We start from the raw sequence: 27,834 nt of genomic DNA on the forward strand, positions 1-27,834 counted from the left end.
CAAATATAGGGTTAATTAGCAGGTGAATAGCATTAAAATCATGATGCTGTCCTACTGAAGCAGTGGCTACTGGGAAAATGTGAAATTATATTTTCCCTGCAGCTGCTTGCTTCTGACTATTGGGTAGGTGCATGGTGCGATTGTGAGTGCACTGTAATCACTCCATAACACATTGGCTGACAGCATGCTCTGCACACACACACTGCACACATGCACAGTATAGAGCCAACTGTCAATCAATTTGCTGGGGATTGTCTGTAACGCTGTGCAGTGAGCGGAGTCTGTGACTGCTCCGTGCACTGCCCCGAGCCTGGAAGTGTTCATTTTCTGCTTGTAGATGCTTCTCCTGTAAGGCAGCTTAATATAATTTTAATGTTATCCACCTGCATATTAAACCTATATCTGCAGCTAAATGGCAAGTCTGAATGTAACAGGTTTCCCTTAAAGGGAGCCTGTCACTTATTTCATGTTGCTCGTACCATGGGCTTCATGAATTGGAGACTGACTCCTGCGTTACAGACATGTTACTCTGAAACGCTGCAGCCTCTGCCGGATCTGCTGGGCTGACTGATCTCTCTAAACTTTTCTAACTTACAGTGTAATATTATGTGCACATTTCTAGCTTGCCTCTCAATGTGTTATGCGCGGCCTCTTGTGCTCCCAGGTACCCGGCCATTTCATGGATGTGAACGTGCTGATGGCTGTTCAGCTGCTGATAGAGCAGGTGTCTGTGGAGAAGAACACGGCGTTGTTACAGCAAATGTACCAGTTTCTGTTGTTTGATTTCCGCATCTGGAATCGTGGAGACTTTCCCTTTCGAATTGGTGAGCATTGTTAGCATTTATAACATTAATGTCTGGTGTACTGTAGTAAAGCCAGCTAGTAATAGCAGGTAAATTATTAGTGGATAACAGCAGGGAAGTGTGAGAGGTGGGAGAGGTTTTGTTAGCTCCTTCTTATGGCAGAGCCCAGAGTTTGGAACGTTCATGTGTTTTGTTTTGTTTTTTTTCCTTGCGTACAAATAAAAATTAAAAAAATCCACCTTAGGCTGTGTGCACACGTTGCGTTTTTTACCGCGGAAACGCTGCGTTTTGAACCGCAGCGTTTCAGTGGCAAATTGCATGCGTTCAGCTTTCCCAGCAAAGTGTATGGGAAAGCTGAAAAATCAGTGCACATGCTGCGTTTCTTTCCGCAGCGTTTTGGATGCCAAAAATCGGTGCGGAAAGAAAAGCAGCATGTCACTTCTTTTGTGCGTTGTGGCTGCGTTCTCTCCCCCATTGAAATCAATGATGTGGGGTCAGAACGCAGCTACAGCGCATGGACCTGCTTTTTTGTTGCGGTCCGCGGCCTTTGTCGGCACGCCAGAACGCAGGCATTTACCTGGAAGTGAGGTCAAGAGGTTTCCTGTTGACCTCACTTCCTGGCAAAGCCCCCGGTGTCGCCAAAGTGCCCGCCCCGACCCCCGACCCCCCTCCCGAAAATCCAACATGGCCGCGCGCACAGTAGCGCATCGGCCGCCCTGCTCCTATGATTTCTGTCGCATGTGCAATAACACATGCGACAGAAAAATGCCCCCCAGGCCCTGCCCGTTCACCCCAATTCCCCCCGGTGTCATACATACCTGTCCGGTCGCAGTGCTGATCCCCCGCGGCCCCCTCCTCCTTCACAGCAGACGCCGGCCGGTCACATGTGCAGAGCAGCTGACAGCCAGCACAGTGTTAAGTGTGAGCTGTGCTGGCTGCTCGCACTCTGCAGCTGTGACCCGGGGAGAATGGGTGCAGATTTTTGCACCCACTCTCCTCAAATGGAGGGTCTGCCCTCCTCGAAAATGGGGGATACGTTCCCTGAACGTGTCCCCCATATTCTAGAAGGTCCAGAGCCGACGTGGGACATCCAAATGGATTTCTGCGGACCCATTTTTTTTATTAAATTGGAGAACAAGGGAATGATTTGGGGAGTGTTTTTTCTAATAAAAAATTTTTTGTTGTCTTTTTTTGCTTTTGTTTACTGTCAATTAGTTATGTCGGGTGTCTGATAGACGCCGTGACATCACTAATTGATGGGCTTGATGCCAGGTGACATTACACACCTGGTATCAACCCCATTTATTACCCCGTTAGCCAACGCACCAGGGCGCGGGATGAGTTGGGGCGAAGCGCCAGGATTGGCGCATCTAATGGATGCGCCACTTCTGGGGCGGCTGTGGCCTGCTATTTTTAGGCTGGGAAGAGTCCAATAACCATGGCTCTTCCCACCCTGAGAATACCAGACCCCAGCTGTCAGCTTCACCTTGGCTGGTGATCTAATTTGGGGGGACCCCATGTTATTTTTTTTTTATTATTTTTATTTATAAATAAAAAAAAAAAAACCTGGGGAGCCCTCCAAATTGATCACCAGACAAGATGAAGCTGTCAGCTCTGGTTTGCAGGCTACAGCTGTCTGCTTTACCCTGACTGGCTATCAAAAATAGGGGGGACCCCACGCCATTTTTTTTTTGTTTTTGTGATAAAAACTAGGCTAGGCACCCTTTAGTGCCACATGAAAGGTACTAAAAGTGCCAGCTTAGAATATGCAGGGGGGGGTGGGACGTTGTATATATATTTGACCTCCATTGACGCTTTTTAGGCTGGATGCCCACAATCGGGGTTTGCAGCGTTTTGGGCGCAGATTGTTTTCCCTGCGTCCATGACGCTGCGTTGTGCAGTAGAAGCACAGTGGAAGGATTTTTAGAAATCTCATGCCCACTGTGCTTCTTTTCTCCGCAGCATAAACCGACCGGTGGCGCAGCTTCCCGAGCCTCAGCATGTCAATTTATGCTGCGGAGACGAGAGTGTTCTCTGCACGTAGAATAGAGCTCCACAGCGGCCTGAACCCAAATCGTGGGCATGGCTAGCTGCGTTCTCCCGTGGACAACACTCACATCTCTGCAGGAGGCTGACACTGTGTACTGGACGCCGTGTCGCTGGATCATGGCCACATAGCCTTAGGCCTGTTTCACACGTCAGTGATTCTGGTACGTTTGTGCTTTTTTTTAAACGTACCAGAATCACTGACATACGCAGACCCATTCTAATGAATGGGTCTGCTCACACATCAGTGATTTTTCACTGCACGTGTCTCCGTGCGGCGTACCCGCGTGTGCGTGATAGCCGCACGGAGACATGTCCATTTTTTTCTGGCATCACTGATGTTCCACGGACCACGCAGTGGTGTGGTCCGTGAAACACGTGCCAGAAAAAAAGTGCTTGTAAAATAAAAATCATTTTTACTCACCCGGCGTCCAGCGATGTCCTCTGCAGCCCGTTCTGCTTGCTGCTTCTGAGCCGGCTCATTATTGTCGCGCATATTCATGATGTGCGACACAGCCGACCCGGAAGCAGCTGCTGCGGGGGTCAGCGCCAGCCGGATGCTGCACCGCGTGAGCGATCAGCACCATGGAGAGCGGGAGCGGGCACAGGTGAGTTAATCTCTAAGTGCAATCACGGGCCACGGAGAACGGAGCCCGGATTGCACTTGGACAACCCATGTGTGCCGTGATTCACGGCACACGGAGGGACATGTGCATGTTTTACACGCCAGTGAAAAACGTCACTGTTTTTCACTGACGTGTGAAACGGGCCTAAAAGTGAGAATATTGTTGCTACAGCAACATTTTGGGTGAAGTAGCTGTGGATTCAAAATGCTTAATATACTCCTGAATAAAATCCTTGAGGGGTGCAGATTCCAAAATGGGGTCACTTGTGGGGGTTTTCTGACGTATAGGTACCCAAGGGGCTCTGCTAATGTGACATGGTGCGCGAAGTTTATTTCAACTTTTCCAAAATTCAAATGGTGCTCCTTCCATTCCAAGCCCTCCCATTTATCCAAACAGAATGTGGAGAAGGAAATGACATCACAGGTTTTTTTTTCCAAAGGTCTGTGTTCAACCAACTTTATTAACACTGACAAGTCTTAAAAAACGCACCTAAAAAAACGCATGAAAAACGCATGAAAAACGCATGCGTTTTCGATGCCTTTTTCTCAAAAAAGCATTGTTTACAATTCTCCCCTCTGCCAGAGGGTGCGTGTTTTTCCGCGCTGAAAAAAAAGCAACGTGTGAACATACCCTTACTGATCCTGAGTGTCTTTCCATCTGGGAGGAATAGAAAAAAACCCAAAAAATTGAACACACACCGTTTGTGTATTCTAGATTTCTTCCCATGGCATTGGATGTAAGCACGCATTGTTAGAACGCCACCATTTTCGTCACCATTTTTCATTTTTTAAATGATCAGCTTCCCTCTGGCCCCTGAGCTGACAAGATACATCTTATAGAAGCTCCAGACAAACCTTCCTTTATCTACTATAATCCTAAAGCTGCAGTCGCACTTATGATAAAATAATGAAAATTCTGCTTCCGGAGACTTTTTGGAGTATTTTAAGACCCCACATGAGCAAATCAGAAACCTTTCCATCTATGGCAAAGTGGATACTGAGAGCCTTGGTCTTAATTGAAAACGGGGATCCAGGCAGATGGATCATCACTTGACATGAACTCTCAATTTCACTTGCCCTCACTGAGAGGAAGCCAACAATCCCACTTGTGATTGGCCCCGACGCCATTTTTCTGAGCGATTTAGGCAACATAGTGAAGCCATAGATTTGCCTGGCTTTAAGCTGCATGACTTGACTTTCTGAAACAGCAGCTCTCACTTGACCTCGCCGACGCCGCATTGCTGGGGCTTCCCCACATGCCCTGATCTTTGAGAACATGTTGACTGTCTCCAGAGTGGATAAGACTGAGGCACATTGTGGTGAGTTTGTTGCAGCTTGTGCGTCCTGCTCCTGATCTTATTCCAATGGGTGCAGCTCTGATTGTGGCCCCGATGTGGTCACTGCTTGCATTTAGTCCCCTTTGTTGCTGGGTGGGATTCCTGCACTCGTGGGTGCCCATACCACTTTACCCTGTTACTGGCTTGCGTATGCTGATCCTCCATATCTTGGGTTTATATTCATCTCAATTACACTCTGCCTGAGTATATAATGCTTTGCTGCCACCTAGTTGCTTTTTTCTGTAACTGCTTCTCAGTTCTAATTTTTCTGGACCTCTCCCTGAGGTCTGTTAGTGAACCCTCCAGTTGGCTACTTGAACCTTTGCTTCAGTCCTTCTAACTACCTATCTGAGCTCATTTATCCACCATATCCCAAATTTTAGGCTTTCATCTATTTCTACCTTCCTCAAGATCATTGGGGAAAGCTTACAGAGCGATCACCCTCTGAGCTCCTCATCTTTTAGAGTAGTTTAAGTTGCTCCCTCAGCAGGAATTATCGGCTAAAGTTGCACGATTTCCTACTGATCTCATGAAGGAGACACAAGCATTAGGTGGCCGTCCCACTTTATAACCAGGTGTAGGATTAGTCTTATGGTTGATACACTTATGTAGTCTCAATAACTTATTGTTTTTCCTCCCCTGATGATCCAAATTGGTGAAATGCCTGGGGAGACATGTGGGTGAGACGCAGGGTCAGTCACTAATGAAGGACAGTGGTGGACTGGCTTTGTAAGGGCAGGAGTCTTTTTTGAATATGGAGGCCCAGTTTAACCCCCTATAGGGACAGTGGCTCACTTTCCAATACCGCCTTAATAGACTAGTTGATACAGGACTCACTGTTGCTGGACGGATGGAGCAAGATGGGTGAGAACGTTCCATGTTTGTCTTGAGCTGTTCTGGGAGTGTTGGGGACTATATGAAATCACATGGACCACTGTCCATTTGTGCTGTTTTTTTTCTTCAATATTATTTCCAAACTCCGTATGAATAAGAGTGGGTCTGTATATCTTTTAAGGCACTCCACTTTGCGTGGATGATTTATATGTATATTCCCTTTAAGGTCTAATAGGAAAGGCATTTTACCACTTTTTGATTTATCGATGTACATGATTTTTGTAAACCATTGCTAGGGATTTATTATCACATGTTTTATATTCTTTTAATATAATCCATTTTAACATTCACACTGGTGCCTTTCCTTGGTATAACTTTGCATACATTTCTATAAACCTGATTTATGTTTTTATTGTTTGTGGATTAATGGTGTAAAAAGGAATATAATACATTTTTACAATTTAGTAATGTAAAAGAAGTGGAAACCTGAAGGAGTATTCTCTGAATGTTCTGTGTGAACTGTTTTTATACTTTATTATTACTGCTGGTCATACTTTTTACCATTGGATGCTGTCATTAAATTTTCCTTGAGGCTTCACAGGAAACCCATTGATTTTTATTTATTTTTTTTAATAGGACACATACAGTACTTGTCAACCATCATCAAAGACAGCAGAAAACTTTTCCGCAAAAAGTATGGTGTTCAATTTTTGTTGGATACAATCCGAATATATTACAGGTATGACACAATACTGTTATGTGTATGGTAGGGCAATGATGAACGTTCATCCCTTACTGTCTGTATATAGCAATGCCCAGTGACACAATCATGGGGTGAGATTCTCTATTGTGGCATTATTGGCCAGTATTGACGCTTGTAGGAACCAGTCATCTGTTCGGGTGCATTGGATCAGTACAGGCTCCCTCATTAATGACTGCTACCTATCCCTCTGAATTTGGGCTGCATTTTAGAGGCAACATAAAAACTGAACTGGGAATAGGAGGACATGTCATCTGAGAGACCTGTCAATCAAACCAACCAGGGAAAAGCGTAAAATAACAAAAATGGACAAGTGACTTTAGAAAGCCTTCCTTTTCTATGTAAACAAAGTAGTTTGTGCTTTTTTTAATTTTCTCCTAAAGTAGAACTAGTTGTTACTTCTTTACTTTGTTTTTATCTTTTAGTAAGGAGAACTCCTTGTCATCTGAGGATTTGACTACAATAAGGATGTCTCTGTATGGACTCATCAAATACTTCCTCAGCAAAGGAGACACTCAGGAAGAGATTCAGAGTGTAATCGGTTACATTGCAGCCAGTAGTGATGAAGAACAGGTACTTTAATTTTTTTTTTTACTTTTTCTCGAATCTCGAGCTATTGCATATTTTCATCATCATTGCTTGTGTCCTTATTTTGTTCTATCCTTTTAGCTATGTGGACTATTGGAAGTCATCCACAGTCTCCTGAACACTATCCCCACTCAGGACCAGCTTTTTCTGCTTCTGTTTGAGCCGGGCAGTGCTGATATTCTTTATGCATTGCTGCTCAATCAGAGATATTCTGACCGTCTGAAAGGACTGGTTTTCAAGGTAAGTGAATTCTTCTGGGTATGCGCACAAAGGTTTGTTTTTTTTAGCAGGTTTTGGAACGCAAACTGAGCATAAACTCTCCAAATCCTGCACCAAAAATGAAAACAACTCAAAAATCTGGAGTTTCTGCTCCAAAAAGTTTGCAAAAAGTCTCCATGTTTACTTACCCTTACAGAAAGAATGATCATTTCCCTACTACTTTATGGGACAGATATTCTCTGTGGGGCAGTGACATTTTAGAAAGTTGATTTGAAGTTTCTTGAAATAATGTTTTAACAGATATTAGAACAGATGCTGAATTGCACTAAAGTTTATGAAAAAAGCAAGCAGCGAATTCGGCTGAGGGAAGTGGGCTACTCCGGACTGGGATTGCTGGTGAATGATGCTCCTGTCGGTACATTACTCATAAAAGGACTTCTCAACCAAGTGATTAGAGCAGGTACGGTACTTTTTTTTTCTATTTGCACTTTGTTTTTTCTAATTTGTGTGTCTGCAAATAGAGGATTTGCACATTTCCCACTTCTTAGAAGGTTACCTTGATCATTAACAGATACCGTGTTTTTCCAAAAATAAGACCTCCCCCAAAAATAAGCCCTAGCAGGGATTTTCAGCATTTTCGGAGAAAGGCTTAAATATAAGCCCTCCCCCGAAAATAAGCCCTAGTCCCGGATCAACAATGAAGTGTCCGTGCAGCTAAAAAAGATAGATACTGCAGGACACTTCATTATACACAGCGGCACCCGGCAATCACACTCACCAGACGCCGAGCAGAGGACCTGCAGTGATCACACACCCGCACACATCAGCTCTCACACACACACACACACAATCAGATCTCACACACACACACACACGCGCACACACACACACACACACACACACACACACACACAATCAGATCTCACACACACACACACCAGATCTCACACACAAACATCGGATCGCACACAGTCAGATCGCACACATAATCAGATCGCACACACAAACATCGGCTCACACGCAAACAACAAATCACACACACACACACATCGGATCGCATACACACTCACCTCATCCAGTGACACCGATCTCTTCTCGCCGGGAGAATCCTGAGAGGCAGTGCGGTGCAGCGCGACGAACAGGACCTGCGGCCGGACACGTGACTTGCTCTCATTCTCTGCTGCCGTAAGTGCTGGATGTGATGTGATGGGATGGGATGGGATGTGGTGTGTGTGTGTGTGTGTGTGTGTGTGTGTGTGTGTGTGTGTGTCTGCAATCGGCTGTGTGTGTGTGTGTCTGCGTTCGGATGTGTGTATCTTTGATCGGCTGTGTGTGCCTACGATCGGATGTGTCTATCTGTGATGGCTGTGCGTGCCTGCGCTCTGCTGTGTGTATTTGTGATCGGCTGTGTGTATCTGTGATCGGATGTGTGTATCTGTGATCTGCTGTGTGTGATCTGCTGTGTATATCTGTGATCTGCTGTGTGTATCTGTGATCGGCTGTGTGTGTCTGCGATCGGATGTGTGTATCTGTGATGGCTGTGCGTGCCTGAGATCTGCTGTGTGTGATCTGCTGTGTATATCTGCGATCTGCTGTGTGTGTATCTGTGATCGGCTGTGTGTATCTGTGATCGGCTGTGTGTATCTGCGATCTGCTGTGTGTATCTGCGATCTGCTGTGTGTATCTGCGATCTGCTGTGTGTATCTGCGATCGGCTGTGTGTATCTGCGATTGGCTGTGTGTATCTGCGATTGGCTGTGTATCTGCGATTGGCTGTGTGTATCTGCGATTGGCTGTGTGTATCTGCGATTGGCTGTGTGTATCTGCGATTGGCTGTGTGTATCTGCGATTGGCTGTGTGTATCTGCGATTGGCTGTGTGTATCTGCGATCGGCTGTGTGTATCTGCGATCGGCTGTGTGTATCTGTGATCGGCTGTGTGTATCTGCGATCGGCTGTGTGTATCTGCGATCGGCTGTGTGTATCTGCGATCGGCTGTGTGTATCTGCGATCGGCTGTGTGTATCTGCGATCGGCTGTGTGTATCTGCGATCGGCTGTGTGTATCTGCGATCGGCTGTGTGTATCTGCGATCGGCTGTGTGTATCTGCGATCGGCTGTGTGTATCTGCGATCTGCTGTGTGTATCTGCGATCTGTGTGTATCTGCGATCTGCTGTGTGTATCTGCGATCGGCTGTGTGTATCTGCGATCGGCTGTGTGTATCTGCGATTGGCTGTGTGTATCTGCGATTGGCTGTGTGTATCTGCGATTGGCTGTGTGTATCTGCGATTGGCTGTGTGTATCTGCGATTGGCTGTGTGTATCTGCGATTGGCTGTGTGTATCTGCGATTGGCTGTGTGTATCTGCGATTGGCTGTGTGTATCTGCGATCGGCTGTGTGTATCTGCGATCGGCTGTGTGTATCTGCGATCGGCTGTGTGTATCTGCGATCTGCTGTGTGTATCTGCGATCGGCTGTGTGTATCTGCGATCGGCTGTGTGTATCTGCGATTGGCTGTGTGTATCTGCGATTGGCTGTGTATCTGCGATTGGCTGTGTGTATCTGCGATTGGCTGTGTGTATCTGCGATTGGCTGTGTGTATCTGCGATTGGCTGTGTGTATCTGCGATTGGCTGTGTGTATCTGCGATTGGCTGTGTGTATCTGCGATTGGCTGTGTGTATCTGCGATCGGCTGTGTGTATCTGCGATTGGCTGTGTGTATCTGCGATTGGCTGTGTGTATCTGCGATTGGCTGTGTGTATCTGCGATTGGCTGTGTGTATCTGCGATTGGCTGTGTGTATCTGCGATTGGCTGTGTGTATCTGCGATCGGCTGTGTGTATCTGCGATTGGCTGTGTGTATCTGCGATTGGCTGTGTGTATCTGCGATTGGCTGTGTGTATCTGCGATTGGCTGTGTGTATCTGCGATTGGCTGTGTGTATCTGCGATTGGCTGTGTGTATCTGCGATCGGCTGTGTGTATCTGCGATCGGCTGTGTGTATCTGCGATTGGCTGTGTGTATCTGCGATTGGCTGTGTGTATCTGCGATTGGCTGTGTGTATCTGCGATTGGCTGTGTGTATCTGCGATCGGCTGTGTGTATCTGCGATCGGCTGTGTGTATCTGCGATCGGCTGTGTGTATCTGCGATCGGCTGTGTGTATCTGCGATCGGCTGTGTGTATCTGCGATCGGCTGTGTGTATCTGCGATCGGCTGTGTGTATCTGCGATCGGCTGTGTGTATCTGCGATCGGCTGTGTGTATCTGCGATCGGCTGTGTGTATCTGCGATCGGCTGTGTGTATCTGCGATCGGCTGTGTGTATCTGCGATCTGCTGTGTGTATCTGCGATCTGTGTGTATCTGCGATCGGCTGTGTGTATCTGCGATCGGCTGTGTGTATCTGCGATCGGCTGTGTGTATCTGCGATTGGCTGTGTGTATCTGCGATTGGCTGTGTGTATCTGCGATTGGCTGTGTGTATCTGCGATTGGCTGTGTGTATCTGCGATTGGCTGTGTGTATCTGCGATTGGCTGTGTGTATCTGCGATTGGCTGTGTGTATCTGCGATCGGCTGTGTGTATCTGCGATCGGCTGTGTGTATCTGCGATCGGCTGTGTGTATCTGCGATCTGCTGTGTGTATCTGCGATCGGCTGTGTGTATCTGCGATCGGCTGTGTGTATCTGCGATTGGCTGTGTGTATCTGCGATTGGCTGTGTATCTGCGATTGGCTGTGTGTATCTGCGATTGGCTGTGTGTATCTGCGATTGGCTGTGTGTATCTGCGATTGGCTGTGTGTATCTGCGATTGGCTGTGTGTATCTGCGATTGGCTGTGTGTATCTGCGATTGGCTGTGTGTATCTGCGATTGGCTGTGTGTATCTGCGATCGGCTGTGTGTATCTGCGATCGGCTGTGTGTATCTGTGATCGGCTGTGTGTATCTGCGATCGGCTGTGTGTATCTGCGATCGGCTGTGTGTATCTGCGATCGGCTGTGTGTATCTGCGATCGGCTGTGTGTATCTGCGATCTGCTGTGTGTATCTGCGATCGGCTGTGTGTATCTGCGATCGGCTGTGTGTATCTGCGATCGGCTGTGTGTATCTGCGATCTGCTGTGTGTATCTGCGATCGGCTGTGTGTATCTGCGATTGGCTGTGTGTATCTGCGATTGGCTGTGTATCTGCGATTGGCTGTGTGTATCTGCGATTGGCTGTGTGTATCTGCGATTGGCTGTGTGTATCTGCGATTGGCTGTGTGTATCTGCGATTGGCTGTGTGTATCTGCGATTGGCTGTGTGTATCTGCGATTGGCTGTGTGTATCTGCGATCGGCTGTGTGTATCTGCGATTGGCTGTGTGTATCTGCGATTGGCTGTGTGTATCTGCGATTGGCTGTGTGTATCTGCGATTGGCTGTGTGTATCTGCGATTGGCTGTGTGTATCTGCGATTGGCTGTGTGTATCTGCGATCGGCTGTGTGTATCTGCGATCGGCTGTGTGTATCTGCGATCGGCTGTGTGTATCTGCGATCGGCTGTGTGTATCTGCGATCGGCTGTGTGTATCTGCGATCGGCTGTGTGTATCTGCGATCGGCTGTGTGTATCTGCGATCGGCTGTGTGTATCTGCGATCGGCTGTGTGTATCTGCGATCGGCTGTGTGTATCTGCGATCGGCTGTGTGTATCTGCGATCGGCTGTGTGTATCTGCGATCGGCTGTGTGTATCTGCGATCGGCTGTGTGTATCTGCGATCGGCTGTGTGTATCTGCGATCGGCTGTGTGTATCTGCGATCGGCTGTGTGTATCTGCGATCGGCTGTGTGTATCTGCGATCGGCTGTGTGTATCTGCGATCGGCTGTGTGTATCTGCGATCGGCTGTGTGTATCTGCGATCGGCTGTGTGTATCTGCGATCGGCTGTGTGTATCTGCGATCGGCTGTGTGTATCTGCGATCGGCTGTGTGTATCTGCGATCGGCTGTGTGTATCTGCGATCGGCTGTGTGTATCTGCGATCGGCTGTGTGTATCTGCGATCGGCTGTGTGTATCTGCGATCGGCTGTGTGTATCTGCGATCTGCTGTGTGTATCTGCGATCTGCTGTGTGTATCTGCGATCGGCTGTGTGTATCTGCGATCGGCTGTGTGTATCTGCGATCGGCTGTGTGTATCTGCGATCGGCTGTGTGTATCTGCGATTGGCTGTGTGTATCTGCGATTGGCTGTGTGTATCTGCGATTGGCTGTGTGTATCTGCGATTGGCTGTGTGTATCTGCGATTGGCTGTGTGTATCTGCGATTGGCTGTGTGTATCTGCGATTGGCTGTGTGTATCTGCGATCGGCTGTGTGTATCTGCGATCGGCTGTGTGTATCTGCGATCGGCTGTGTGTATCTGCGATTGGCTGTGTGTATCTGCGATTGGCTGTGTGTATCTGCGATTGGCTGTGTGTATCTGCGATTGGCTGTGTGTATCTGCGATTGGCTGTGTGTATCTGCGATTGGCTGTGTGTATCTGCGATTGGCTGTGTGTATCTGCGATTGGCTGTGTGTATCTGCGATTGGCTGTGTGTATCTGCGATTGGCTGTGTGTATCTGCGATTGGCTGTGTGTATCTGCGATTGGCTGTGTGTATCTGCGATTGGCTGTGTGTATCTGCGATTGGCTGTGTGTATCTGCGATTGGCTGTGTGTATCTGCGATCGGCTGTGTGTATCTGCGATCGGCTGTGTGTATCTGCGATCGGCTGTGTGTATCTGCGATCGGCTGTGTGTATCTGCGATCGGCTGTGTGTATCTGCGATCGGCTGTGTGTATCTGCGATCGGCTGTGTGTATCTGCGATCGGCTGTGTGTATCTGCGATCGGCTGTGTGTGCCTGCGATCTGCTGTGTGTGATCTGCTGTGTGTGTCTGGGATCTGCTGTGTGTGTCAGTGTGTCAGCCAGCAGCAGGGTAGGACGGCGTGCAGCACCGACCGGAGATCACAAGAGGACCTGGGAGCCACGCAGACGTCCTGGTCTGGTGAGTATGAGTCTCCTGGGAAGTGGGGGGTCTGCTTTTTTGGGGGGTAAACTTACCCCCAACCGTGTTTCTCCAAGAATAAGACCTCCTCCAAAAATAAGCCCTAGCGCTTTTTTGGGGGGCAAAAAAAATATAAGACAGTGTCTTATTTTTGGAAAAACACGGTATTAGGATCCTATAGGTCTCAATCAAAAGTTGTCCAGGTGAATCCAGACAGATCAGATCTGATACAGAGTTTATATGCAGATTTGCGCAGGTAAATTTTGCATTGGATTACTGAACTGGAGCAAGTGATCTGTTCTAGAAATAGCACCAATTTTTAACATTAATTTGATCACTTTAAATGTAGTGAGGTTGAAACTCACAATAAACCCACTGCAAAATGTTCTTCTAACACATGTGGATTGTAGGAAAATGGCAGCACAGTATTTCTACCTGGTATATTGTTCCAGCCCATGACATCCAGTGACAGAGGGGCTCTCTTCAACTGCTGTTCATCTTTGATTAAGACACAAAAATTCTGAACCTTCTATTAAAGGGGTATTCCAGCTCTATTCACTTCCACATTAGTGATGTGCTTTAAGATATATGCACAGTATTAGTATGTTGTGACTTACCACCTATTATGAATGGTGAATTCTGTATTATATACTGTGTAGAAGATTAATCATGCCTATGATGACAATGAGACTGCTGAAAAGTGATCTCTACAGAGCAGAAAGCACCCACCTATCATGAGGCTTAGGGGCTGGTATGAAAACTACGAGAATGAAAGGGTTTTTTGTATGGAAAAGTACAAAGAAAATTGACAAAAAAAGTTAAGAATAATGATGCATAAATAATGTTTACATAAAAATACTAGATTTAATCATTGTGTCATCAGAAAATAACATTACCTTTTAAATGATGAAACACTCTTGTCTTAAACACTGCAGATCCAGTTATAAACTACAGAGACCTGCTAGCAGTGGTACACATGTCATACAAGTCGGATCTCTCGGTACGAGTTGCCATCTGCAGGAAGGTGAGTTAGCATTTACATTTAATAAATGGCATATTATAAGGATGTAGTTTTTATAAAATTACTTGATCGCTATATAAAATAAAATTTCTTAAATGTCAGTATACTTTGTTTTATTTATTCAGCATTGGAAATCTACTTATGGGAATAGTAACCCATCAGATTTAGGGGCAGGGGCTGTAGGCTTTTACATTCCTAGTCTAGGTAATTCTCCAAGCGCTAAACCACCCTAAGTCCAACTATCAGTGAGATTTCTGATGGTGCGGATTCAGCTTAGAGCATTGCCGAGAGTGCGGCGCAGTGGGTTGCCGAGAGTGCGGCGCAGTGGGTTGCCGAGAGTGCGGCGCAGTGGGTTGCCGAGAGTGCGGCGCAGTGGGTTGCCGAGACTAAGGTGATTTGTGGCCTTTAAATGTAACTAAGAGTTTTCTCATTCACTGTCGGCACATAACTTGCATTGTTGGATATTAATACTCTAACGTATCTGGTGCTGTTAAAGAACCTACTACCTGAATGTTCTACAATGTTATACAATGTTCTATTCTGTAAGAGTATAGTGTTTCTGTGTAAAGTTTATTTTCCATTTAAGATCTGGTTGCAGAAATACTAATTACACCATATTCTTACTTTCCAGGTTCTTCAGATCCTCCAGTTCCACCCAGATGCAGCTTCACAAATTGCTCAGCAAGTTGGCTGGCAGGATACTTTTGTACGGTTCTTCATGAAGGAAAACTCTGAATTTAGGAACAACAGTAAAATAAATTGTCAAGACATTATTAAAGAAGAAGATAAAAATATCAGAGCTGAGGAGTCACAAAGGAGTCATTTAGGGAAAGCTGCTCTGGATAAATCGGACATTTCAAATAACGTTACATGCAATAACTGGTGTCCTGAAGAAGCCAGGTCCCTCAATTCAAGCATCCAGTCTACAAGCACACTCCTGGATGACAGCGGCCCATCGTTTAGTGAAGCTCAACTTCACGTAGAGGATCCAGAAGTGTGGCCCAGTGATCACTCACATCTCACTTTAGAACTGGCTAATTTTGAATTGGGAGATGGTGGAAATCCGACTCCGGGGAGCTCCCCGAGCACACCTTCACCTGTAGAATCCGCCAAGTCATTTAATATTGATCGTCTTGATAAGGAGTCTACGTGCTCAAATAATATTCTATTTAGGGATGATCTCTCCCTTAGCGTGAATTTAGAAAGCAAGGAGGTAAGGAATCTTTTCATTGTTGTGTTTACTAAATTCTGCGCTCCCTATACCATTCTAGGTTGAATAGTCAACCTTAACCTTATATACAGTTATATATCTGCAGTATATGATTAAAATGGTTGTTCATGCTTCTAAGACTTGGATCATCAGTACCAGATTTGTGGGGGGTCCAACATTTGGCACCCTCATTGAACAGGTTTGGTTTGTCTTTTTTTGTTTTTTTTTTAGCTTTGGTGGTGACTGCTTGTAAATATTAAATTGAGCCGGAACATCTCAGCAACGTTCCGTGTGTAGCAGCCACTGCTGGGTACTGCAGACTAGTCTCTGTTCAAGAGCGTTGGGGCCGATTTGCAGATCGGAGTTGTGCGGTTTAGCTCCGTTCCGTTTTCATTTTCTTCCGCCACCAGTGATATAACAGCTGATCGGTAGGGGTGCTGAGTGCTGGACCCCCACTAATCCAATATTGAGAAACTATCAATATTACATGACCGGATAACCATAAATCAAGGGAATCCATGGAGAGCATAAGATTCACATTTCCCCTCTGATCTGGCAGTAAACAGGGCGCAGTAGGTCTATGAAGTGTATACACTGCATTCTTATAAAGATGGCCACCAGACGTCCCGCCACCAACATGGATTGTGAGACATCTGCCTCATATTCCTGCTTATGACAGATCAATGTACTTGCATATATTAAAAAGCAGATAACAATAACTCCATCACGGGTACACTATATTTGTACGCTTGCCGAAACTGTGCCAAAATAAGTGTACTGGATCTCTCCTTCCAGGATTGTGAAGAGGAGCTTGTCCAGCTGCTTACAGACATCCTGCTGTGTCTTACGTGGAAAGGCCTCGACAAGTCCGACAATGCTACCTGGATTGAAAGAGGACAAGTGTTCTCTGCAGTTACCAGCCTTGAGATGGCGAATGAATTGCTACGACCCTCCGATGTAATTAAACTGAAGTATGTACATTATTATTGCATAAAGGATATTTTTGACATGTACTTGACATGTTCATATTTTTGCATATTACTAATATCTTCCATGACTTTGACCTTGCGTTATTTTCTGTACACAGTTTATTGGAGAAAATGCCAGAATGGGCTGTAACTGAAACTCGAGATCCCAAGACCCAGGTCAATGCAGAAAATGCAAACAGACTGTTGCACATAGTGCAAGATTTTCTACAAGCTGAAGGCCGGGTCAACTCTTCTTTGTGGACAGAAAAGGTTGGGTTCTAATATTCATATTTTTCTTTCTTAACAAATATAGCAAATTCATAACCTTAAAATCTGAATATACAAAAAGCCTCTAGACAGCAGGTACCCTAGTGCCATGTACTGGATGTCACAATCCTAATACTCAATATTGCACCTTTTAAAGTTCCAAAGGGAGCATTTCATGGCCTACAAGTCTCTTTACACCAACTTGGTGCTCTCAACGTGCAGAAATTTCACCCTTGAGATACCCTGACAAAGGCCTTTTGGTCAAGGTCTAGTGTTGTATCTACTAGTGTCAGTTTGTTCGGCCCATACGCCGATGCTGAAGCAGATACACTAATGAACGCACTAGGTGGAAGCTTCACAGTCTATACTGGGTGGCCATATAGTCATCCAGTCAATCACTGCTGACCACTATGATGGAGACTGTGAGGCTGAGTTAAGCTTAAAAGCCCAAGACGCAGAAGTGCTCCTGGAGTGCTGACCTTGGGGTTGGGAGTGGGACCTCAACTAAGTGTCACAGTAGATTTGCACAGTCACTTCTCTTTTTCATATATTTTTTTCTTATTCTTATTCTTATTCACCCTTATTCCAGACCTTTTGGCCAAGATGTGGAATTTTTAAGTGTACCAGTGGAAGGTGTGGTTACCATTACCATGGCAAACACTGTCACTATTTAATTGTATTTCAATGTGGCACTTTTACATGGTTGTCCGTTACAAGGATTCCTTCGAAATGCGGTTCTCTTAGGAGTTCCCTCTGCATCAGTCTAGGAAAGGTAGGGGTGTAGGACTACCAGGCTCCAACCCCCCCATGAAAACCCCTGCCTTTGTGCTGATGTAAGCTAAGATTCAGTTCCAACATGTGTTTTTTTTTAATGTCACTGTTTTATTGCACTTGTGCGAGGGGCCCTATCTTGGGCTTACATAAGAGCTTTGTTATTGTTTTATCTTTTAAAGGACAGAATTGATCAATAAATGAGAAACGCGTAGTTCTGTGGGTTTCCTCTCTATGTCCCCTATACTCTTCTAGCTGACCGCTTTGTACACCACTTATTTTTAACGGATTTATCAAATAAAAGAAAAAAAATATTTTAATTGCAACTTGAGGACTGCACTGGACTTTTTTTCATCCAGAATTGATCAATGATTTGTATCATCTAGCTTTTGCTTTTATGGTAAAAATATCAGCTTAATATGTAAAAAATGCAGCAAACTTTTGTAAGAAGTCAAGTTTTTTTTTTCCTTTCTTACAAAGTTCCCCCCACCACCCCCACTCTCTTTGGGGAGATAATTAATGGGCTGCTTGCCTATATGAACATGCCATTTGTGGCCATAAGTATCGGTGTGAAGCGTGGGGTGCTCTTCCTGATGAATAAACTGAACCATCTGTGTGTCCTGTGTGTCCAGCCATACTGACATCAGGAGTGGGAGATTCTGTAATTATCCAACAGCTTTTCTGGGTTTTACCAATAAGCATGAGATGGTTATGTGTAAGGCAGGTTTCTATGCTTGACCTCTGTATCCAGCCCATATATTACAGTGTGAACATGTCCGCTTATTCTGCAGCTGCTGGAGGAGATAGTCACGCTCATGGACAGCCTGTCAGTGTGGTACCCAGCCGGGGTTGAATCAGAGACCCTTTCTCAAGTAGAATTCCGTCTTCTCCTTGGATTCATAGGACAAGACAATCTTCAGGTTTGTTGAATATTTCAGCGTTGCCAATTATTTGCCCTATCACCCGAATAATGAAGGTTGTTCTCCATTTTAAGGAGTGTTGTTTCTTCAGAAGCGCAGTACTCCTCTACCTCCCAGCTGCCTGGTTACCAGGAGGAGGTGCGCTCCCAAAGACTGACATTTCTAACCGGCAGCATGGCTCTTGCACTGGACCAAACTATGCACTGTCCCGTGTTGTCAGCAGAAGTAGCTTTGCCTCTGCAGCGTTGGGAAAGTGTAGGGGACTGAGACTGCCACATCCAGGAATACACCCAGATTTACAGTGGCGCAAGCAGGCTGTAAAGCATAGAGTCCGCTCGCGTCACAATCTACTTACATACACACGTGCTCAAAATTGTTGGTACCCCTCGTTTAATAAAAGAAAAACCCACAATAGTCACAGAAATAACTTAAATCTGACAAAAATAATAAAAATAATCTATGAAAATGAACAAGTGAAAGTCAGACATTGCTTTTCAACCATGCTTCCACAGAATTAAAACAAAAAAACAACTCATGAAACAGGTCTGGATAGACATAATAATAATATTTATTCATTTTTATAGCGCTATTAATTCCACAGTGCTTTACATACATTGGCAACACTGTCCCTATTGGGGCTCATAATCTATATTCCCTATCTGTATGTTTTTGGAGTGTGGGAGGAAACCGGAGAACCTGGAAGAAACCCACGCAAACACAGGGAGAACATACAAACTCCTTGCAGATGGTGTCCTTGGTGGGATTTGAACCCAGGACCCCAGCGCTACAAGGCTGCAGTGCTAACCACTGAGCCACCATGCCACCCTGATGGTACCACGTATAGTAATAGAATGGTAGGTCGTGGACTCTATTCCTGCCTTCTTTACTACAGAATCTAAGGGCATCAACGTCCTGTGCAGGCCAATATAGTTAGGTGCGGTGATGGCACTGAGATCCGGATGAGTCCCACTACTTAAAGGGTTATTGCCATGTCCTAGATCCGATCACAATATGTAGTAGCTGTTATAATAATAATAACAACAAATGCCTCAAATTAGAATTGTAGTATTTGTAGTATACTTCTCCTGATTCATTCTGTCACTTATCTCATATGCAGGGCATTACAGTAGCTTAGGCATCCATGGTTACGACCATAAGAAACTGTCACTATATGAGTGGTCGTAACCATGGATGCCCAAGCTGCAATACTCTGCACATGAGCTAAGACATGGCTATATCAAAAGAACTATACTATATTTCTAACTGGAAGTATTTCTAAATATTGTTACGATCACGTCTACGACATAGTGGGATAGGATCTTGTAGATGTAAATAACCCTTTAAGCCCACTCCCTCAACCCTCCCAACCCTTCTCTCTTTCCCAGTTGCTTTACTAATATCTGAAAGTGTTCTTCAAAAGAGAATAGCTGTGGGGATTTTCATGTTCCAACATTAACACCCTGAAGTACTTTTCATTCCGGTCCTATTTGCTCCTTGTTCACACTTTGATATGGCGCTGCATATTTCTAGGGCGCTTTTGGCTGGGGTCAGGACGAGTGTCAGGTTCTCAGCTGCAGTGTGAGGTTTGGAAATGAAACTTAATGGACCATTTACACACAACTGATTGTATAAAATATGAAGAGGAGCGGGCAGTGTATTTCAGCCAGATCTAAGTTACACATTTAGATTTTCTTGTGTTAGTAATGTGTCTCCTATACTGTCCTGTACACAAGGGCGATTGCTGAGAACTGTCTCTTCTTCCAGGTATGTGCCATGGCCACCGCAAAGCTCAATACTCTTCTACAAACAAAGGTGATTGAAAAGCAAGAAGAAGCTTGTTATCTGCTTGGGAAGCTGGAAGGCATCCTCAGCAAATCTATTAAGGACCGATCTGAGACCTACTCTTTCCTTGTTCCCATTGTGAGGACTCTGGTGTCTAAAATATATGAGCTGCTCTTCATGAACCTCCATTTGCCGTCTCTTCCAATTACAAATGGGAGCCCTTCATTGTTTGAAGATTTCCAGGACTATTGCAAGTCCGAAGAGTGGAGGATCTTCATAGACAAATTCGTAAGTTTCAGATTTTATTTGCTTCCGATACCTTATGATACAACCAGAAGGGCAGCTAGGGGGGGCTCACTCATATGGAGGAGACATTCACAAATCTGTGAGCTGGAGAATCGTCTGAGCCCGGCTTTTTCCTTAGCGAACAACCTAGTGGGTCCTTCATTAAGCGGGCAGAGTGCTCACTACTTCTTTATACTCGTGTACCAACCAAGGTAACAAAGATCATAAAGTAGTGTTGAGTGCTCTGATAGTAACCGGAAACACTTTCTAAATCCTGTCCAGCTTAGGCCGCTTTCACACTTGCGTTGCTATCCGCCGCCTTTAGGAATTACGGTAACCATTGCAGGAAACCGTTTTTCTTTATCGTTCCTTTGGGAGACCCAAACCTTGGGTGTATAGCTTCTGCCTCGGAGGACACACAAAGTACTACACCTAAAAGGTGTAGCTCCTCCCTCTGAGCCTATACACCCCCTGGTCAACCAGTCCTAACCAGTTTTTCGCTTTGTGTTCAGGAGGCATACATGCACACATGTGTTCCCATATGATTTTTCCTTTTTTTTTCCCTTTTTTGGAAGAAGATTGAAGAAATGCGGGTCCACATCTGGACCCCCGGCATGTCCCTTCTCACCCCACTGTGTCGGCGGTGTTGTAAGGTTGATTATCCAAGGCTGGAGCCTTACATGCCGTGCTCCTTCACCATCCCCTCTGGGCTCTGGATTGAAGTGGGAGCCAGCACGGTCTCCATGCCTGGCAGGAGACCGGTCTCCATCCACAGCCCCTTGAGGACCCTGTTGGACCGGAGCACTCACCCTCAGGGACCGGGCCCTGCGTCTCAGAGCTAAGTACCTTGAGACGTTTATATTTTGGGGGTCCCTGTTCTTTATGTGTGGGTAGAGTGTGTTTACTGTGTCTTTACTGTGTTTTTTGACATTTCCGGCGGGTTCTCTGGCTTTTCGCCCGAGAACCGCGCCGATGGTGCCTGCGCGTCGGCCGCGCTGCTCAAATTTAGGCCCCGGCTTCGCCGGAGGCCTAGTTTCGATTTCCTGCCCTCGCATGTCACTCATGCCGAGGGACAGGCATGGCCCCTCCCGGCGGCCGTCCTGCACAGGGGAGGGACTCTCCCCACTGCTTGGGTGCAACTCCCCCTCTGCAGGCCTCTATGGCCTTCCAGATCCGCCCTTTCATACAGGGACGCCCCTGTCCCGCCCCCTCTCTTCGCTCCGGCGGCCATTTTCTTCACTCTGTTCTGGCGTCCGCCACTCTGCACACCTGCCGAGGTGCTGTGCATTGGGGGTCCGGGTTTCAGGATCTGGAGGGCACACATCACCGCTCCAGCGGTCTGGTAAGCCACAGCCGGTCTCCGGTTGTGGACCTCTGCTATATTCTCCCTGGGAATCACTCCTTTTGTAGAAGCCGTTTTTCCTCCACTCAGGCAGCATGTCTCACACAAGGAGCAAGGCTCCAAAGCTTTATGCTGTATGTGCTGCATGTAAGCTTCCGCTGCCTGAAGCAAGCACCTATCCACATTGTGAGGTTTGCTCTAACTTGGAAGTGCCACGGTCTGGGGTCTCGGCTCCAGTGGTCTCTCAGGCTGCTCCTGCACCTGTGGCTGAACCCCCGGCCTGGGTAGAGTCTTTTTCTAGGTCTATCTCCCAGTCATTTGCTGAGTCCATGGGACTTTTGTCCAGGACTTTGATGAATATGCATCAGCCCCCTTCACAGGGTGCCTCTAATGCTCTTGCTAAAGGGCCCTTAGGACTGGAGCTCACAGAGGATTCATCAGGGCACGGACCCCGTCCGTCTAAGAGGCGCCGCGGGGTTCCCTCTCCCTCCTCATCCCGTGGCTCTGATTCAAGGGCTGAGGACTCGCAGGACGAGGAGGATGCCTATACAGGGGGCTCGGAGGCTAACTCCATGTGCCCCATTGACCCTTCCGAGGGTGATTCAGAATTTAGTGACTTGATTGCTTCCATTAATTCTGTACTGGATCTCAATCCGCCAGTATCAGAAGAGCAGCCCTCTCTTGCAGAAAAGCACCAGTTTACCTCGCCGAAGAGAGTAAAGAGTGTGTTCTTTAACCACTCCAGTTTTCAGGCCGCTGTGACCAAACCCAGGGCCTGTCCTGACAAACGCTTCCCAAAGCGTGGTTCTGATGACCGTTTTCCTTTTCCACCTGAGGTGGTCAAGGAGTGGGCTCACTCCTCAAAGGTAGACCCCCCCGGTGTCTAGGCTCTCAGCCCGGACCGTTGTGTCGGTGGCTGATGGCACTTTCCTTAAGGGTGCTGCTTATCGTCAGATTGACCTTCTGGCCAAATCCGTGTATGAAGCGGCGGGGGCCGCGTTTTCCCCAGCCTTTGCAGCAGTGTGGGCCCTCAAAGCCATCTCTGCTAGTCTGGAGGAGATGCGTTCCCTCACCAAGGACTCTATGCCCGAGATGGTTGCCTTAACCTCTCAAGCTTCAGCTTTTTCTTCTTATGCCTTGTCTGCCATGCTAGAGGCTTCTCACCGCACTGCGGTGGCTTCGGCTAATTCACTCGTTATCCGCAGGATCTTGTGGCTTCGAGGGTGGAAGGCGGATGCTTCTTCAAAGAAATACCTTGCTGGGCTCCCTTTTGCTGGTTCCCGGCTGTTCGGTGAACAGCTGGATGAAATTATTAAAGAGGCTACTGGCGGGAAGAGTACTTCCATGCCACAAACCAAGACCAGGAAACCTGCCCAGGGTAGGTTTCAGTCGAGGGTTCGTTCCTTTCGTTCCTCCAACTGGTCGTCCTCTAAGCCCTCCGCCTCGTCCGCTACCTCAGCCAAGGACCAGAAATCCAGCTGGCGCTCCAGAGCGCGTCCGCAGAAGACAGCAGGAGGTTCTGCCACTAAGGCAGCCTCCTCGTGACTCTCTGTCCGATCCAGCCACATCCTTAGTCGGTGGCAGGCTCTCCCACTTTGGCGACGCCGCTTGGTTTCAACACGTCTCCGATCAGTGGGTGAGAGATATCATCTCCCACGGCTACAGGATAGAATTCTCTTCCAGCCCGCCAAACAGATTTTTTCTCTCAACTCCCCCTTGCTCCAAGGCCGCCGCCTTCTCACAGGCCGTGGCAGTCTTGCAGGCCAACGGAGTGATTGTGCCAGTTCCCGCCCGGGAACGGTTCAGAGGTTTTTACTCAAACTTTTTCCTAGTTCCCAAAAAGAACGGTACCTTCAGGCCCGTCCTGGATCTCAAGCTTCTCAACAAGCATGTTCGGGTGCGGCACTTTCGCATGGAGTCCCTGCGATCAGTCATTGCTTCGATGTCCCAAGGGGATTTCCTGGCATCCATCGACATCAGAGATGCCTATCTGCATGTGCCCATTGCAGTTTCTCACCAGCGTTGGCTACGCTTTGCAATTGGAGACGATCATTTCCAATTCGTGGCTCTCCCCTTCGGGTTAGCCACGGCCCCTCGGGTTTTCACCAAGGTCATGGCAGCCGTGATTGCGGTTCTGCACCTTCAGGGGTTGGCAGTGCTCCCTTACCTGGACGACCTTCTAGTCAAAGCGCCATCCAGCGCAGACTGTCAGCGGAGTGTCTCGCTCACTCTCAGCACTCTAGCCCAATTCGGGTGGCTTGTCAATCTTCCCAAATCCCCTCTGACTCCGACCCACAGTCTCACGTACCTAGGGATGCAGTTCGAGACTTTGCCGGCACTTGTGAAGTTGCCCTTAGACAAGCAGCTGTCACTCCAGTTGGCGGTGCGCTCTCTCCTGAGGCTTCGCCGTCATACCCTCAGGCGTCTGATGCAGGTGCTGGGTCAGATGGTGGCGTCCATGGAGGCTGTTCCCTTTGCCCAGTTCCATCTGCGCCCCCTGCAGCTGGACATTCTCCGCTGTTAGGACAAGCGGCCTTCCTCCTTTAAACAAGTCAGTGACTCTGTCGCCACGGACCAAGAGCTCTCTTCAATGGTGGCTTCGGCCCCTCTCCCTGTCCCAAGGGCGCACCTTCCTGGCCCCGTCCTGGGTGATTCTCACCACGGATGCCAGTCTCTCCGGCTGGGGAGCGGTGTGTCTCCACCACAGAGCACAGGGCACTTGGACTCCGTCCGAGTCAACCCTTTCAATCAATGTGCTGGAAATCAGAGCCGTACTTCTGGCTCTCCTAGCATTTCACCATCTGCTGGCGGGCAGGCACATTCGAGTCCAGTCAGACAACGCGACAGCGGTTGCCTACATCAACCATCAAGGCGGGAAACGCAACCGCCTGGCAATGATGGAGGTACAACGCATTCTTCAATGGGCGGAGGACTCCAGGTCCACCATATCCGCAGTCCACATCCCAGGTGTGGACAACTGGGAGGCAGATTATCTCAGCCGTCAAAGCGTGGACGGTGACGAATGGTCCCTACATCTGGCAGTATTTCAGTCGATCTGCCGCAGATGGGGCATTCCGGACGTGGATCTAATGGCATCCCGTCACAACAACAAAGTTCCTGTCTACGTGGCTCGCTCCCACGATCCTCAGGCATTCGCCGCGGACGCTCTGGTTCAGGACTGGTCCCAGTTTCGTCTGTCCTACGTGTTTCCCCCTCTAGCTCTCTTGCCCAGAGTCCTGCGCAAGATCAGGATGGAGGGTCGTCGGGTCATCCTCATTGCACCGGACTGGCCCAGGCGAGCTTGGTATCCGGATCTACTCCAACTATCCGTAGAGATGCCGTGGCCTCTCCCGGACCGTCCAGACCTACTCTCGCAAGGTCCGTTCTTCCGCCCGAATTCTGCGGCCCTCAAATTGACGGCGTGGCTCTTGAGTCCTGGATTTTGACGGCTTCTGGTATTCCTCCTGAAGTCATCTCAACTATGACTCGGGCCCGTAAGTCTTCGTCCGCTAAGATCTATCACAGGACTTGGAAGATTTTCCTGTCCTGGTGTCGTTCTACCGACCATCCTCCTTGGCCGTTCTTGCCGACCATTCTGTCTTTTCTACAGTCCGGTCTGCAGCTAGGACTGTCCCTCAACTCTCTCAAGGAACAGGTCTCGGCCCTGTCAGTTCTGTTCCAGCGGCGTCTCGCTCGGCTGGCTCAGGTCCGCACCTTCATGCAGGGCGCGTCTCACATCATCCCGCCTTACCGGCGGCCCTTGGACCCCTGGGACCTTAACTTGGTTCTCACGGTCTTGCAGAAACCCCCCTTTGAGCCCCTTAGGGAGGTTTCTTTGTACCGCCTCTCACAGAAAGTGGCCTTTCTGGTTGCTATAACTTCTCTCAGGAGAGTTTCTGATTTGGCAGCGCTCTCCTCGGAGTCACCTTTTTTGGTCTTTCATCAAGACAAGGTGGTTCTCCGTCCGACTCCGGACTTTCTTCCTAAGGTGGTCTCTCCCTTCCACCTTAACCAGGACATTACCTTACCTTCCTTCTGTCCGGCCCCTGTTCATCGCTTTGAAAAAGCTCTACATACTCTAGATCTGGTGCGTGCTCTCTGGATCTATGTGTCTTGCACCGCTGCGCTTAGGCGGTGCACCTCTCTTTTTGTGCTAACCACAGGTCGGCGCAAGGGTCTCCCTGCTTCTAAGCCAACCTTAGCCCGTTGGATTCGGTTGGCCATTTCGGACGCCTACCAAATTTCGCAGGCTCCTCCCCCGCCGTGGATCAAAGGGCACTCGACCAGGGCTGTCGGTGCCTCTTGGGCTTTTCGGCACCAGGCTACGGCTCAGCAAGTCTGTCAGGCTGCCACTTGGGCTAGCCTGCATACCTTCTCGAAGCACTATCAAGTGCATGCTCATGCTTCGGCAGATGCGAGCTTGGGCAGACGCATCCTTCAGGCGGCGGTCGCCCTTTTGTGAAGTTAGGTCCTGCCTACTTCTTAGTTTTATGTTTATGTCCCACCCAGGGACTGCTTTGGAACGTCCCAAGGTTTGGGTCTCCGAAAGGAACGATAAAGAAAAAGAGAATTTTGTTTACTTACCGTAAATTCTTTTTCTTATAGTTCCGTCTTGGGAGACCCAGCAGCCTCCCTGTTGCCTATTGGCAATTTCCTTGTTCCGTGTGTTTTCACATGCTGTTGTCGTGAACAGAGTCTCCGGTTGTTCCGGTTCTTGCTCTGTTCTACTTTTGGGTGGCTATTCTCCTTCAGCTTTTGCACTAAACTGGTTAGGACTGGTTGACCAGGGGGTGTATAGGCTCAGAGGGAGGAGCTACACCTTTTAGGTGTAGTACTTTGTTTGTCCTCCGGAGGCAGAAGATATACACCCAAGGTTTGGGTCTCCCAAGACGGAACTATAAGAAAAAGAATTTACGGTAAGTAAACAAAATTCTCTTTTCTTCCTCCTAGACTTCTATTAGCTACGGATAACAAGAGATGGCCTTGCGTTGCGTCCGCCCCGCGGCGCAATAGTTGTTTTGTCACTGACAGTCAGTGACCGTCGGGCGGATGGAATGCTGCATGTAGCGTTTTTCTGCGCTTGCCGGACTGTCAAAAAACCCGCAACCTGCAGGATTCCGTCGGCGTCCGTTGTTTTTATAATGGACGCCTATGGTGGCGGATTCCGTTAGAATCCGTCATTTGACGGATTCCGTTAGCGCAACCGTCTTTACACAACTGCGCATGCCCAGATGTGTAAAGTCAAGAAAAAAACAAACCTATAACGGATTGCATTATTTTGTATGATCCGTAGCATCCGTCGTGCCACTATATGCAACGCATTCGTTGCATCCGTCACCCAACGCAATGCAACGGATGCTGCACAACGCAAGTGTGAAAGTAGCCTTATACGTCCAGCTCCATGGTCTACGAGTGACCCCTCCTCATCAATATCACAGCTGAAGGCAACATATTGTCTTTTAGCTTCTTGCTGTCTGACACTCCATGAGCTCCACCATGCATTGCTTTTCCAGGTCTTTGGAGAGGGGTCAAATGAAATACCGTATTTTTAGTTTTATAAGACTTATCAGATTACAAGACGCACCCCAAATTTAGATATTAAAAAAAGGGTCTGTGTTATACTCTGGTGTTGTCTTACCGGAGTGGGTCGCCTGCCCGCACAGAGAGGTGGCCGTCCGCCTGCGCCAATTCTCCACCTCCTGCTAAGCTATATTCGAATTTTAAGACGCACCCCTCATTTTCCTCCCATATTTTTGGGAGGAAAAGTGTGTCTTATAATCCGAAAAATACGGTATATAATGCCTTATCCCTGACAAAACATTAAAGGATTTGTCCACCTAGTTTTTGTGTTCTGAAGAGACCCACCGGAAGCTGAAAATACAAAAATATATACTCGTCTTATCATGAATGAGCATCCCCGATAATCTCTGTGTAAACAAACAGGCTGCCAATCTGAGAAAGACCTACCTGACTGCAGTAGTGCAGCCCGGCTCAAAGTCATGGTGCCCGTGGTTTGGGCAGCAAGAATCTAGTGACAGGTTCACTTTAAGTCTCCCAGTGT

At 47.6% G+C, this 27,834-nt stretch overlaps 1 protein-coding gene across 3 annotated transcripts in view; it reads left to right on the forward strand.

Moving 5' to 3' along the window:
• NBEAL1 (neurobeachin like 1) overlaps positions 1-27,834 on the forward strand; it is a 283,360-nt gene that overhangs the window by 155,923 nt on the left and 99,603 nt on the right. For all 3 annotated transcript variants that reach the window (XM_075317649.1, XM_075317650.1, XM_075317651.1), the window contains 11 exons: positions 665-824; positions 6,282-6,384; positions 6,831-6,978; positions 7,075-7,233; positions 7,513-7,672; positions 14,143-14,231; positions 14,860-15,441; positions 16,234-16,409; positions 16,526-16,676; positions 18,236-18,364; positions 20,129-20,434. In XM_075317649.1, coding sequence (XP_075173764.1) covers positions 665-824; positions 6,282-6,384; positions 6,831-6,978; positions 7,075-7,233; positions 7,513-7,672; positions 14,143-14,231; positions 14,860-15,441; positions 16,234-16,409; positions 16,526-16,676; positions 18,236-18,364; positions 20,129-20,434 — 2,163 coding nt within the window. The remainder of the gene's footprint in view (positions 1-664; positions 825-6,281; positions 6,385-6,830; positions 6,979-7,074; positions 7,234-7,512; positions 7,673-14,142; positions 14,232-14,859; positions 15,442-16,233; positions 16,410-16,525; positions 16,677-18,235; positions 18,365-20,128; positions 20,435-27,834) is intronic.

The sequence above is a fragment of the Anomaloglossus baeobatrachus genome, chromosome 7 (assembly GCF_048569485.1).
Source record: "Anomaloglossus baeobatrachus isolate aAnoBae1 chromosome 7, aAnoBae1.hap1, whole genome shotgun sequence".
Classification (NCBI taxonomy): domain Eukaryota; kingdom Metazoa; phylum Chordata; class Amphibia; order Anura; family Aromobatidae; genus Anomaloglossus; species Anomaloglossus baeobatrachus.